The 14473-nt window shown below is 41.9% G+C and overlaps 2 protein-coding genes and 1 long non-coding RNA gene across 4 annotated transcripts in view; 2 read left to right on the top strand and 1 right to left on the bottom strand.

The window, feature by feature from the left end:
- LOC137800568 (tyrosine-protein phosphatase non-receptor type 7-like) overlaps positions 1-4243 on the top strand; it is a 10617-nt gene extending 6374 nt beyond the window's left edge. For both annotated transcript variants that reach the window (XM_068597821.1, XM_068597822.1), the window contains exons 6-11: positions 1529-1666; positions 1752-1937; positions 2649-2842; positions 3203-3316; positions 3399-3483; positions 3831-4243. In XM_068597821.1, the coding sequence (XP_068453922.1) occupies positions 1529-1666; positions 1752-1937; positions 2649-2842; positions 3203-3316; positions 3399-3483; positions 3831-3941 (828 nt within the window). In that variant the 3' untranslated portion in view covers positions 3942-4243. The remainder of the gene's footprint in view (positions 1-1528; positions 1667-1751; positions 1938-2648; positions 2843-3202; positions 3317-3398; positions 3484-3830) is intronic.
- On the bottom strand, positions 3136-5640 carry LOC137800570 (uncharacterized). Its single transcript, XR_011079619.1, has 3 exons — positions 5517-5640; positions 3770-3908; positions 3136-3630 (listed from the first exon to the last, which is right to left on the bottom strand). It is a non-coding gene; the product is annotated as an uncharacterized lncRNA (long non-coding RNA).
- A 226-nt stretch (positions 5641-5866) lies between these two features.
- On the top strand, positions 5867-13813 carry arl8a (ADP-ribosylation factor-like 8A). Its single transcript, XM_068597823.1, has 7 exons — positions 5867-6293; positions 7428-7508; positions 8696-8769; positions 9821-9914; positions 10721-10788; positions 11947-12017; positions 12317-13813. The coding sequence occupies exons 1-7, from the start codon at positions 6171-6173 to the stop codon at positions 12367-12369; spliced, it is 564 nt and encodes a 187-aa protein (XP_068453924.1). The 5' UTR covers positions 5867-6170; the 3' UTR covers positions 12370-13813.
- The last annotated feature ends 660 nt before the right edge of the window (positions 13814-14473 follow it).

The following is a 14473-nucleotide window of genomic DNA, read 5'->3' as shown; positions in this document are numbered from 1 at the left end:
ATTTGTAGGCGAGTACTTAGCATGTTCGTGTCGTTCATTCGTCACATCTGCGGCGTGTAAAGGTTGGACCCATGAGGAGGAAGCTTAATTAGGCGTTCGTATCCCGGATCTTCTCAACCGACTCATCCATCTAAAAGGAGTTTAACGATCCCTTTTTCCCAGAGTTCTACTTTTCATAAACGAAAAACGCTTCCGAAAATTACCTCAGCTGTTATCAGATATTGGTTTAATAACTCAAGTGTTTTCTTTCATTTCCTCCATAATTAAATAAGTTAAGACAAATATGTTTCCGAAAGACAACAAACAGTTGTGTTTTAGCGCTGTGTGTGTGTGCGTGTGCGTTTGTGTGTGTGTTTCGATCAGCTAAACACAGAAACTCAGATATGATTTGTCAGTGTGGGTGATTTGTCAGTGTGGGAGTCTGACAACCAGGAAAACCACAGGAAGTGAGACGCCTCGCCCACGCACCCCTCACACTCTGCAGTGTCTGTGTGTGTGTGTGTGTGTATGCGTGTGTGTGTTTGTGTAGTATAGCAGACACCTGCTGCCTCCCTGATGTGTAACAACGTCCACAATTTATTTCATTAAAAACGTGTGAATGTATTTCCATGTTTGAATTACAACATAAAGACATTTTAACACATCTGTCTGCGTGCTGATTGGACGCTCGGTTCTCGATGAGATCGTTGACTTCCTGTCTAACGAGGTCAAGGATGTGGTCTCAAAAGAAAAGCGGACATAATGACGTTACCGGTTTCTTCCAAAAGGTTCATGGTATTTTATTGAATTGTTTTATAATTCCAACGTGACACTTTGTCTTTTTTAGTCCAAATCCACTCCGTGACGGTGTTTCAGTCACAGCCGGTCAGCCTGCTGGGAAATTACTCTGAAACATTAACGCCGGTTGTTGTTTTGGTATCAGAAAGTTTGTTAAGGCCTTAAAGGTTCTGTTTTCACAAAACCTCCTAAAAGTTTCTCCTTACTGATTTAAGTTTCCTACCTTTACAGCCTTCGCACACTGGGGAACTTTATCTTGTGCAATTAATTCACATGGAAATACTTTATGTAACTATTTTGGGTCAATATGATACTGGTAGTTAGTCCTCTGCCTTGGTCGGTTGTTTGGTATATCGGCTGGTACTTGGGTTGGTTGATGTATTGGTTGGTTGGTGTTGGTTGATGTATTGGTTGGTTGGTTGGTGTTGGTTGATGTATTGGTTGGTTGGTTGGTGTTGGTTGATGTATTGGTTGGTTGGTTGGTGTTGGTTGATGTATTGGTTGGTTGGTGTTGGTTGGTTGGTTGATGTATTGGTTGGTTGGTTGGTTGGTAAGTTAGTTGGTTGGTGTTGGTGAGTTGGTTAGTGTTGATTGATTAATTGGTTGGTGTTGGTCGGTGAGTTAGTTGGTTAGTTGATTTCTTGATTAAATGGTGATGTAGTTGACTGATTGGATAATAAGTTAGTTGGTTTTGTTTTGACATTGATTTATTGATTGTCCAGTTGAAGGTCTCACTTGGTCTGTACTACAGGGTTACAGAGGAGCTGCCAGGGCCTTCATCGCCACCCAGGGGCCGATGCTGCACACCGTGGGGGACTTCTGGGACATGGTGTGGCAGGAGAGGAGCAGCATCATCGTCATGGTGACGAGGCTGAAGGAGAACAACGAGGTGAAAAGACGCGACTCCTCCTCTCCTTCTTCCGATCTTCCTCTTCTTCACTGATGCCGAAAGTGTCTGCGGTGTTTGATTCCAGAAGTGTGAGCTGTACTGGCCACAACCGAGGGAGAGGAGGAGGAGGAGGGTGGTCGTGGAGGCGGAGGAGGAGAAAAACGAGGAAGAGGAGGAGGGAGGAGAGACAGGACAGTTCGGCAGATTTGTCCTCAGAGTCAGAGACAGCCGAGAGAAAGACGGGTTTACTGTCACTGACATGGAGATCCAGGTACACAAAGTATTTACTCAAGTACTGTATTCTAGTATTTCTGTTTATCTCCTCTAATACATCTCAGAGGTACATATTGCACTTTTTACTGTACTACATCTCAGAGGTATACAATAATGTATTCATATGAAAACTCTATGTCACATGATGCAGCGTCATACATTGTGACATAATTGGATGTAATCCAACACATTTTGACATTAAAGTTTGACTAAAGACAGCAGACGAGTAACCGTCCAGGCCAGAAGGTTCACTGGTACCACACGAATACTTCAAAGCTAAAAGGTTTCAAATAAACGTGTTCTTTTAAAAGGTGCACATTATCTGCAATCGTGTTTCCACACTTGATCAGCGTCTAGTGGAGCGATAACGTTGCCCCAGAAATGTGGCTGCGTTCTGGAGGAAATGACAAGACTGACTCTGACACATCAACACGATCTAACCAAACCAATGAAACCACCTCAGGGCAGTTTAAAGTCCTGGTCTCTCGGTGTGTCTCAAAAATATATTTTTATCCATTTTATGCTGTAGAGACGAGCGTTCAACTTCGCTTCAGCAGTTTCAGTTCTACTCTTTTTAGTTTTGCAATAGTTTGTTCCAAATAAAGCTCAATGAAGAAAGATTTCTCTCTGTTTGCTGTGGATGACCTTGACTGGTGTGTGTGTGTGTGTGTGTGTGTGTGTTTGTGTGTGCGTGTGTGTGTATGTGCAGCTGTGCTCGGAGCGTCGTCCCGTCAGACACTACTGGTTCACCTCTTGGCCGGACCACCACATCCCACAATGCACCGCTCCTCTGCTGAGACTAGTGGAGGAGGTGGAAACGTACAGACAGTCCCTCCTCCCGTCCGGCTCTCAGCCAATCACAGGCCCCGTCCTCAGTGCCGGACCAATCATCGTCCACTGCAGGTTGGTTCCTTGTCAAGCAGGTAATATGTGAGATGTGAGAACCAGTCACGTAACCACAAAATGTTTATTATTTGATAATTATGATATTATCTATATGTATATATGCTACTGGCCGAGGTATATAAAGTATATATAAAATAGATTTGACTTGGCTTGAGAGATTATAATAAAAATTCAGGGAAGAAGTACTGATCATGACAAAAATGTTTGCTACCAGAAAAAACTTTTACTGCTTAAAAAACATAATTATGTTTTTAATAAGAAAAGTGAAGTGCTGTTAAGTTTTTAAAATGCGCGAATATTTCCTCGTCCTGGTTTCAAATCAGCTGACATTCAGGTCCGGTGTCTCTGTCCTCTCAGTGCAGGGATCGGGAGGACGGGTTGTTTCATCGTCAGCAGTATCGGCTGTCAGCAGATCAGAGACGGCCGACAAGTCGACATCCTGGAGACGGTTTGTCAGCTCCGACTGGACAGGTGAGACTCACCTGTCCTCTCTGGCCTCAGCCTCTGCTGTCTCTCTGTCTGTGAGATAACATTTACTTTCTGTCCTGAGCAGAGGGGGGATGATCCAGACCACAGAGCAATACCAGTTCCTCTACTCCACACTGGCCCAGTACAGCTCCCAGTTACACCCCAGCCAGGTACTCACAAACATACACATACACACACACACACACACACACACACACACACACACACACACACACACACACACACACACACACACACAACCAATGTGTGTTTAACACATGAAGCATAGACTTGTATACAACCAGAGGAGTCATCCCCTGTTGGTAAGGAGAGATAGTGTAACTTTAAAACATGAAGCATAAACTTCTATACAACCAGAAGAATCGCCCATGGTGGTCAGGAGAGAGAATGCAGCTTTAACACAAACAGAGTCTTTGTCTTTTAGGTTGTGCCTACATTTCACTGCCTGATGTGAGGACTCCAGTCTTCAGTAACAGTTGTGTTTCCTCTAAACCAGGAGCAGAAGCAGAACCCAGAGGACCAGGTCAGCTTCCAGCTACAGAAGCTCCAGCTGGATAGCACACAGAACGTGAACCTGCAGAACCAAAAACAGCAGCTTCACACCTAAAGAGATCAAGCTCTAAAGACCCAACACGTTTGAGTCACAGAACCAGAGAGAACTGAACATCTACTCGTCCTTGATCTGACCCTGGATGCTGTAAACATGGTTCCCATAGAAATAGATTAGCTTGATAAGAAGAGAGCGAACGACGCAACTCTGGAGACAAATTGTCAGCTAGTTAGCGAGCCAACATTAGCTAGTCCTTCTCCAGAGTAAATCTGCTGCTAGTCTTATGTTCTGTAAACGGTGTAGCTCTAAAACATGGTGAAATTAGCAAGATAGCTAACTTGCCAGCCGTGGTTAGCCATCTATCTCTCAAATTCTACCATGACTTAGTGCTACAAAATAAGTGGATACAAAATACAAAGTACCTACGTTGTGAGGGGAGCGGATGCAGCTCTGTAAACGGGTGGCCGGCTAGTTAGCCAACGGACGGACAGCTAGTTTGCTAAAGGACGGACGGCTAGTTAGCTAACAGACGGATGGCTAGCTAACTAACGTTAGCTAGTTCTTCTCCAGAGCAACGTGGAGTGACTGTTCATTCTCATGCTTCGCTGTAACCAGTGTAGCATTAAAGCATAGTGTGATTAGCTGGCTAATTAGCCAGTCATGCCCTATATATCGATCTAATTTCACCACAATTTAGTGCTACACTGGTAACAATGAAGCATGAAGGCGTGGCATAATTAGCCAGCTAATGGACCAGCTATGCCCAAGTTAGCGATATAATTCCACCATGATTTAGTGCTACATTGGTTACAATGTAGCATTGTGGAATGACCGAGCTCGCTAACAAAGCAGCTTTCCATTAGTTAGCGACCTAATACCACCATGTTTTAGTGTTACACTAGTTACAGAAAGTGAGTCAGTCATCTCATCTGTTGATAGTGTTGTTCTTTCTGATGAGTGTAGATAAAGCATTGCATCGATGAATTGTTTTCATTTCTTAAACAACTCCGCTGCGCCGCTCTTTCAGTCGTTCCCGTGAGTCTGTGAGTTGCTGTATTTCAGGTCTGCAGTGACCTCTGTGTCAACACATTTAAGTGCTACAACATGCTGCATTCAAAAAGAGAGTAACACAAATGCTTTCAGCCAGGAGGCCGTTGGGCATCCCAAAGTGTTTTTGACTTACTGTGACGTTGCGTTAGTGATGTTTGTGATGTGTTTTTGGTACTAATATTATGTTTGTTTCCATATTTTTTAAGACTAAAGTTGGCGTTGTTTTTTAAACATAACGGAGTGGTTTACTTGTCTAAACTTTAACTGAAGCCGTTTCTTATTAAAGATGTAAAAAGACACAAGAAAAGCCTGAAATGTCTTCTTACCTTACATACATATATATATATATATATATATATATATATATATATATATATATATATATATATATATATATATATATATATATGTTGTAATCTCACTGTCACACAAATACCTGCTAATCAGTCTAATATAAATAAAGTATATCATGTCATAAACATCAGTCTCGTCTAGTAATATGAGTACTAGCATATTATATGTATTATAAAGAGGTTGCAGTGGGGATTGATCCAACGTTTCATCTGTTTCCTGATGACTTACACAAGAGCACAGCATTCCAATCCCAATTGCTTCTGTCCCCTCTTCTTCCTCCTCTTCCTCCATCAACGCCATCCAAACAGGAAGTAGAGTAGTCAACCTGCTCTTCTTCTCAAGTTGAACACAAAAAGGGATTCACTACCGTGTGTTACAATACACCCAGGGAGAGGCCGAGGAAATGACACATTACTAGCAACACTTCAATAATGTCTCTCTCCCTGTCTGCCTACCGGTCTAGATACCTGTCTGTCTGTCCATGTGTCTATCTATATATCTGTCTGTCTGTCTGTCCATCTGTTTAACTGTCTAACATCCCGCTGCGGCGGGGGTTTTATTCTGAAAGGGTCCGCACCGGAAGTGTCGCGCCGTTGTGACGTATACTTTGACGGCTCCGGGAGGAAAAGGCGCAGCTAGTAAACAGAAAATCCTCCTCATCGCGGCCTTTAAACACCGACCCACGGAACCCCGTTTGCCCCGTCCCGGTTCCGGTCCCGTATAACCGCTGAGCCGTGTAACCGTCCCGCGGTACTGTAGTGACCCCGCGGCCCCACACACACACACACACACACACACACACACACACACACACACACACACACACACACACACACACACACACACACATACAGAGCCCAGAAGGCCTCTCGGAACCGGAAGATGATCGCGCTCATCAACAAGCTGCTGGACTGGTTTAAGGCGCTGTTCTGGAAGGAGGAGATGGAGCTGACCCTGGTGGGCCTGCAGTACTCCGGCAAGACCACCTTCGTGAACGTCATCGCGGTGAGTGTGGGCTGTCTCCCCGGCGGCCATTGTTAGCCGCCCCGGTGGTGCGTTCAGGGTCCGGGAGAGGGAGTAGATCGATAACGCCGCGTTAGAGGGGCTGTGGAGCGGGGCTGTGGTCGTCACGTGTCACCGGGACGAGACGTTCACCTGTGATACGTTCAGGGACCGCGGCTGCTGATGTCACACCTGCAGGTGTTCGAACCTCCAGAGGATGAAAGGCCGGGTTATTGGGGGAATAACCCCGGGGGTGGGGGTCGGGGAATCGATCCCTCATCCTGTCGGAGTGACCTTCACTCTCACTCCACCTGCTACTGTTGTTGTTGACCTATTAACAAGAGATATAGACTTTTTCCTACACAAATATATAAATATATCGTAAATATATATTTATGTAAAAATATACATGTCTTTAAATACATATGCTTTTACATGTATATGTATCTAAACATGTATGTCTTTATTTATTTATATATATATATATATATATATATATATATATATATATATATATGTATATGTGTCTAAATATATTACTATGTATTAGTATTGTATTTAATAGTATTATATGTATTAATATTATATCTATTTAGTATTTAAACAAGACAAACGTTTTACATCTGTTGCGTTCTGGGTTGGCCATGAGAAACGGACGTCTCAGAATAGTTTCAGCCGATCGTAGCGTTGAGAATCGAGTTTCACATTTTTGATTATTATTTAGTATTCAAGTCAAAGTAGTTCAAGAGAAACTAACTACTACACAATAATTAACAAATATACTTTTTAAAGCCAAATAGTAGAAATTAAAGTTTAAGTTTTATAAGTTGTGATCGCTGGTATTTGTTTTGTTTTGTTTCTTCTCGTGTGAGATTTTGGCATCACGGGACCGCTTCGTCACCATGTTTAATATCAATTGTTCACGATTATTGGAGGATCATAAATGAAAAGAAAAAAAGCAAATAACTTTCAGATCTGCGATCACTTTTTCTTTGCCGCTGATATTAATTATTGATCGTGGCTCCATATTTACAGATCACTTGTTTGACTGACAGCAGCTGGTCCACCAGATCAGAATATTAACATTTTTATTCTATTTAGTTTTGTGATGAAACTGTCTGTATGTTCTCTCTTCAGTCCGGTCAGTTCAGTGAAGACATGATTCCCACAGTCGGCTTCAACATGAGGAAGATCACGAAGGGCAACGTCACCATCAAGGTCAAAGTTATCTTTCATTATCAAAGTTATCTTTATTATCACATTTCTTAGTTATCATAACATACGTAGAGTAACAATAGTAATAACTCATGAGCAGATATGAAGTTCTTCACGTCTTTGTCATGTGACCAAGAATCCGCTGACTGAACACTTCTCTCACACTCTCTCTCCTTCCTTCATGCTGGTGTTGAGTGTCTCTCTCTCTCCTTCATGCTGGTGTTGAGTGTCTCTCTCTCTTTCCTTCATGCTGGTGTTGAGTGTCTCTCTCCCTCTCCTTCATGGTGGTGTTGAGTGTCTCTCTCCCTCTCCTTCATGCTGGTGTTGAGTGTCTCTCTCTCTCTCCTTCATGCTGGTGTTGAGTGTCTCTCTCTCCTTCATGCTGGTTTTGAGTGTCTCTCTCTCTCTCCTTCATGCTGGTGTTGAGTGTCTCTCTCCCTCTCCTTCATGGTGGTGTTGAGTGTCTCTCTCTCCTTCATGCTGGTTTTGAGTGTCTCTCTCTCTCTCCTTCATGCTGGTGTTGAGTGTCTCTCGCTCTCTCTCCTTCATGCTGGTGTTGAGTGTCTCTCTCTCTCTCTCTCTCCTTCATGCTGGTGTTGAGTGTCTCTCTCTCTCTCTCCTTCATGCTGGTGTTGAGTGTCTCTCTCTCTCTCTCCTTCATGCTGGTGTTGAGTGTCTCTCTCCCTCTCTCCTTCATGGTGGTGTTGAGTGTCTCTCTCTCTCCTTCATGCTGGTGTTGAGTGTCTCTCTCCTTCATGGTGGTGTTGAGTGTCTCTCTCTCCTTCATGCTGGTTTTGAGTGTCTCTCTCTCTCTCCTTCATGCTGGTGTTGAGTGTCTCTCGCTCTCTCTCCTTCATGCTGGTGTTGAGTGTCTCTCTCTCTCTCTCCTTCATGCTGGTGTTCAGTGTCTCCCTCTCTCTCCTTCATGCTGGTGTTGAGTGTCTCTCTCTCTCCTTCATGCTGGTGTTGAGTGTCTCTCTCTCTCCTTCATGCTGGTGTTGAGTGTCTCTCTCTCTCTTTCATAGTGGTGTTGAGAGTTTCTCTCTCTCCTTCATGCTGGTGTTGAGTGTCTCTCTCCTTCATGGTGGTGTTGAGTGTCTCTCGTTTTTTATTTCTCTCTCTCTCTCTCTCTCTCTCTGTCTCTCTCCTTCGTGCTGGTGTTAAATGTCTCTCCCTCTCTCTCTCTCCAGCTGTGGGACATCGGCGGGCAGCCTCGGTTCCGCAGCATGTGGGAGCGTTACTGTCGAGGAGTCAGCGCCATCGTGTAAGTCCCTGTTTCCTAAGCCGTGGCTCGCGGCCCCTCAAACGGGCCGCCGGACGTTTGGACCGCGTCCAACGTGACGAGTTCATGAACACCAGTGTCCCCTCGGTTTACAGCTTCGCGCTGGGGGGGGCGTCGACGACACCGACAAAGACACAATCACCAAAAGCATTGCTTTTTCTGTAAATAACATCATTTTGTGACTCCATCTATGCTTTTATAAATAACAAAATAAAGACAATTGCAATAACTTGTAAGTTAACCAGATTGCCCCAACAGACCAAAGAAAAGAAAAACTTAGAACAATGAAAATAAAGTTCTATCTGTGCAAAATAATATGTAGTTTCTACTAAATAGCTCATTTTGGAAAACTAAAAGGAAATTGCATCAGGTTGTATCAGTGTTAGTGCAGCAGTGAGCTGCTTTCCTCTCCACATATTCTTAAAACGGGGTTGTAGACTTGATTCTCTCAGTTCACGCTCCATGATGAGATGAGGTCTTTTTTCGGTTTTGAGAGACGGAACAGCAGAAAAGACGACCTGACGGAGACTTCACCGAGATTGGCTTTTGGCAAAACGCCAAAAATCGTTGAGTCGCGCATGCGCAGCGTGACCTGTTAACAGCGTACCGTAAGCATTTACCCAAAAGTACAGGTCTTTCTCCATGTATTTATGAATGACTTAGTTTCATGTCCGTGTACTTTTGCAACGCCGTGCGCGATACAGAGAGCAGAGCAGAGGAGAAGTGTCTACGCCCGACCACGTAGAGACAGAAATGACAAGCTGTTGAGTAGATGTGATCAATACAATGCAGCCATTTAGTTTGTTTATTAGCATCCAAACAGGAAGTCAGCGTAAAGGAGTAGATCCCGCTGCTTGGTTCCAGCTGAGAACATTTTAACGACGTGATCAGAGATTCATTTATTTATTTATTGATATGTCCTGTCTTCTTGCAGCTACATACATTTATGTATGTATTTATTTATTTAATGTTATTTATCTTGCAGCTCAGCTACATGGCTTTATGTATTTATTTAATGTTATTTATCTTCCAGCTATATGGTGGACGCAGCCGATCCCGAGAAGATCGAAGCCTCCAAGAACGAACTCCACAACCTGCTGGACAAACCACAGCTGCAGGGAATTCCTGTAAGAACCAGACTGAGCCAGACTGAGCCAGACTGAGCCAGACTGAGCCAGACTGAGCCAGAGTAGAGCCAGAGTAGAGCCAGACTAGAGCCAGACTAGAGCCAGACTAGAGCCAGACTGAGCCAGACTAGAGCCAGACTGAGCCAGACTAGAGCCAGACTAGAGCCAGACTAGAGCCAGACTGAGCCAGACTGAGCCAGACTGAGCCAGACTGAGCCAGAGAACCAGTGACAGACCCAGATGAACCAACCGAACACAGAACAGACTCAACACATTAAATAATAACGAGAACGACCTCCAACCGACCTGAGACAATCTGACCCGACTAGAGCTGCCATGGGTCATAAACTCTATTAATTAATTATATATATATATATATATATATATATATATATATATATATATATATATATATATATATATATATATATATATATTTACTTTATATACATACACATACATATATATATATATATATTTAAATATATATATTTATAATATATATATATATATAATATATATATATATTAAATATATATATTTATATATATTTAAATGTGTATATACATATATATATATATATATATATATATATATATATATATATATATATATATATATATATATATATATATATATATATATATATACACTTAAATATATATAAATATATTTATATATATACATTTAAATGTATATTTATTCATATTTATTTTATATATATATTACATGTGTATTGTTATAGAAATGTAAAGAAGCGGCCTGCTGGTTTTAAAGGAACTGTTCTTTTCTCCTGTGGGTCTCAGGTTCTGGTCCTGGGCAACAAGAGGGACCTCCCAGGAGCCCTGGACGAGAAGGAGCTCATAGAGAGGATGTGAGTAGACCTTCAGGTCCTCCTTCAAGACCAGAACACATAGGCATCTTTAAACTGTGGCATGAACCGGTCTCAGCCAAGTCCCTGTCCCCTATAGACATCAGTCTAGTCCTGGTCCACTATAGACCTCAGTCTAGTCTTCATCCCTATAGACCTCAGTCTAGTCCTCATCCCTATAGACCTCAGTCTAGTCCTCATCCCTATAGACCTCAGTCTAGTCTTCATCCCTATAGACCTCAGTCTAGTCTTCATCCCTATAGACCTCAGTCTAGTCCTCATCCCTATAGACCTCAGTCTAGTCTTCATCCCTATAGACCTCAGTCTAGTCCTCATCCCTATAGACCTCAGTCTAGTCTTCATCCCTATAGACCTCAGTCTAGTCCTCATCCCTATAGACCTCAATCTAGTCTTCATCCCTATAGACCTCAGTCTAGTCCTCATCCCTATAGACCTCAGTCTAGTCTTCATCCCTATAGACCTCAGTCTAGTCCTCATCCCTATAGACCTCAGTCTAGTCTTCATCCCTATAGACCTCAGTCTAGTCTTCATCCCTATAGACCTCAGTCTAGTCTTCATTCCTATAGACCTCAGTCTAGTCTTCATCCCTATAGACCTCAGTCTAGTCCTCATCCCTATACACCTCAGTCTAGACCTAGTCCCCTATAGCCCTCCATCAGTAACCAGACCATCAGAGCAGATCCTTCTGCAGTTAAACGAGAGGTTTTCTAAAGGGACCCTGGTGCTACTGAACACTACCACCTTTATCCACAAGGGGTGCCAGAATCAACACTACACATACTGATCCATTAAACTCATGAAGCTGCTGAGGAACTTCATGAGCTACAGACTTTATCTTAAACCATAACTTTAAATGTGTTCTTATATTCTGGAAAGTATTTTTTTTTTATGAAGTGAAGAAATCAAATGCTTCCATTCATCTTTAATAACATAAGTTATGACTTAATGTTTTGTGTTTAACTTTCAAAAGTAAAAATTACTTTTGAATGTAAGATTGAGTGGAAAGTGGTATTTAATGAAAGTACAAATGTATCAACTTCAGTGGCGTCATATGACCGGTGTCTAGTCACATGACTCGTGTCTCTGTCGCTGACCATAATCATCCCTTTCTAAATGTTTGTGTTTTCACTTTTTAATCAGGAACCTGTCGGCCATCCAGGACCGAGAGATCTGCTGCTACTCCATCTCCTGCAAGGAGAAGGACAACATCGGTACGCACACAGACAAACACACACAGAGCCACGCAAAGACACGCAGACGCACACACACAGGCACACACAGGCCCGCAGAAACACTGTTGGTTCTCTGTTAGCGGTACTGCTAACGTTACTAGCTCTCCTCCGGACTTTCCCTCTCTGGAGCTTTTTTAAAATGAAAACACAGTAAATGTTCCGTCTCTTCTCCCTCCTGTTTGTTTGTTTGTTTTATTTATTTGTTTCTCTCTCTCTCTCTCTCTCTCTCTCTCTCTCTCTCTCTCTCTCTCTCTCTCTCCCTCTCTCTATCTTTGCAGACATCACTCTTCAGTGGTTGATCCAACACTCCCGGACTAAGAGGAGTTCCTGAGAACAGGCCACGCCACTCCCCCAAAAGAACAGGCCACGCCCATCTGTCCAACATACACTTACTCTTTTGATCAAACCCCCCCCTCACCCGCTCTTCCGAAATCTTTACCTCCCTCCTTCCTCCCTTTGAGATGCACTGATGCCTCGTTCCTCATGAAATAAAACCATGGCAGCGGGTTCGAACAGGTCGGAACCCGAACGGATCCACTTCCTGTTTCCTCGCTTTTTAAAAATATTTCCATGGCTCGCTTTTTTGTGCGCTGCCGATTTAACACACATTTAATCATAAATGTTGATTATAATCGGGATGAAAGAATGATTGACAGCTGATTAGAAGCATTAACGAAATGGAGCTAACGGGTATTTTATTCTTTTGGGGGGGGGGGGCTCGCAGAAAATACTGCATTGTCATTTCCTGACTCGATGATGTGACAAACAGCTGACGTGTTTCACACTAAAGAAGTCTTCATTTCCACAATAAAACATTACATATATATCTACATATTTATCCTCCCCCCACGAGAAGAAACTCCCTTAAAACGCTAAAAGTCTTCTTGGATAGAAACATCTTTTATTTTGAAACTTGGTGCCGTTGAGCACCAACAGGAAGTCGTCATCAGAGCATCCTCTCAGAGCCACACAACAGCCTCCAGAACGTCTGTTTTCTAAGCTTAACTTTTACTCATTAAAATAAGGAGCTCTGAGCCTGTTCTGTGGATTTTCCCATGATCCTCCTCTCCTTCTCCCCTTGATCCCCACCTTCATAACCTTTACAGATCTGCCTTCATTGTTCCCTCTCTTCCCTCTCTACCTCCACATGGTTCATCCATCCACACCTCCTTTATTTCACCTTTATATAATCCTGAGTAGCTCCGCCTCCTCCTCTCCTCCTCTTCCTCCCTCTTCCTCCCTCGTCCTCGTAAACTGCTCGTCCTCCTCTGTGTTCCCTCTATCCTCCCTCCCTTCCTTTTTTAATTTTGGATGTTACCTTCTCTCTCGTTCCCTGGTTGCCAAGCCCCTCCCTCCCGCCGCCAAGCCCCGCCTCCTCATCGTGCCGAGCGAGGGATTTAAAAAAAAAAAAACTTTTTATTGCACTGTTTTGATTTTGGTTTTTGTAAGATATTAATAATGAGAATAATGTTAATAATCTTCTTATTGTGACATAACCTGGTCTGTCCAGATTTAAGGAAGTCGGTACTCTGAACTGGAGAAATGGTGTTGTTTCTGTTTATATCTCTGTAATAAGCTTTTTATTCTTATTTGTTTTATATTGTTATTTTTTTTTATTATTATTGTTCTGTCTTTGGATGTGAGCCGCTGATTGGACCTCGGGGTGTCACGTGACCACACGCAGCGTTCACGCATCACGTCGGATATAAAACGCAGCCATGTAATTAATTAAGCGTTGAAACGCCCGCATATTAAATGTTTATTTTAAAAATCCATTTATTTGAACTGTTTTCATCTTATTTGTCCCCCCCGCCCCTCTGACGAATTTTCGTGATTTGTGAGGCCACGAACATTAAATTGTTTTTATTAACTAATTAATAATGTAAAATATATTCGTCTGCAGAAAAATATTAAAAATTAAATTTAAATTAAAAATGCATTTTTCTGCTAATGATGTGTTGAAGACATGAAAAAAAATGTAATGGTTGAAAATGAAAAGAAAGTTAAAGTAAAGTAACAAACTGTACTTTAGTTCCATCCTTATTTTAGCTTCATGTCCAATTTAAAAACATTTTTATTTGATGGTCTTGTTTGGTCATATTCAGCAATTTCATTTTTTTTTAAATAACAAATATTCAAATGAAAACTCCAGTTTGTTTGATTTCAAATTTCAGGTTGACAAAATTATTTCCCAAAAATATCCATGCATTTTTATTTTTCATTTTTATTAAGGTCAAAAGAAAACAAAAATATTTAATTCTTAATGTTGTTGACGATAATGCATTTCCAGCCATTTAATTATAAATATATGTATATATGTGTATATATGTGTATATATATATATATATATATATATATATATATATATATATATATATATATATATAGATATATGTGTATATATAGATATATGTGTATATATGTATATGTGTATA

The sequence above is a fragment of the Clinocottus analis genome, unplaced genomic scaffold (genome assembly GCF_023055335.1).
Source record: "Clinocottus analis isolate CAN_PGR_092001 unplaced genomic scaffold, fCliAna1.0.p SCAF_4, whole genome shotgun sequence".
Lineage (NCBI taxonomy): Eukaryota > Metazoa > Chordata > Actinopteri > Perciformes > Cottidae > Clinocottus > Clinocottus analis.
The sequence above is the reverse complement of the archived record's forward strand: the minus strand, read 5'-3'. Positions and strand labels throughout refer to the sequence as shown.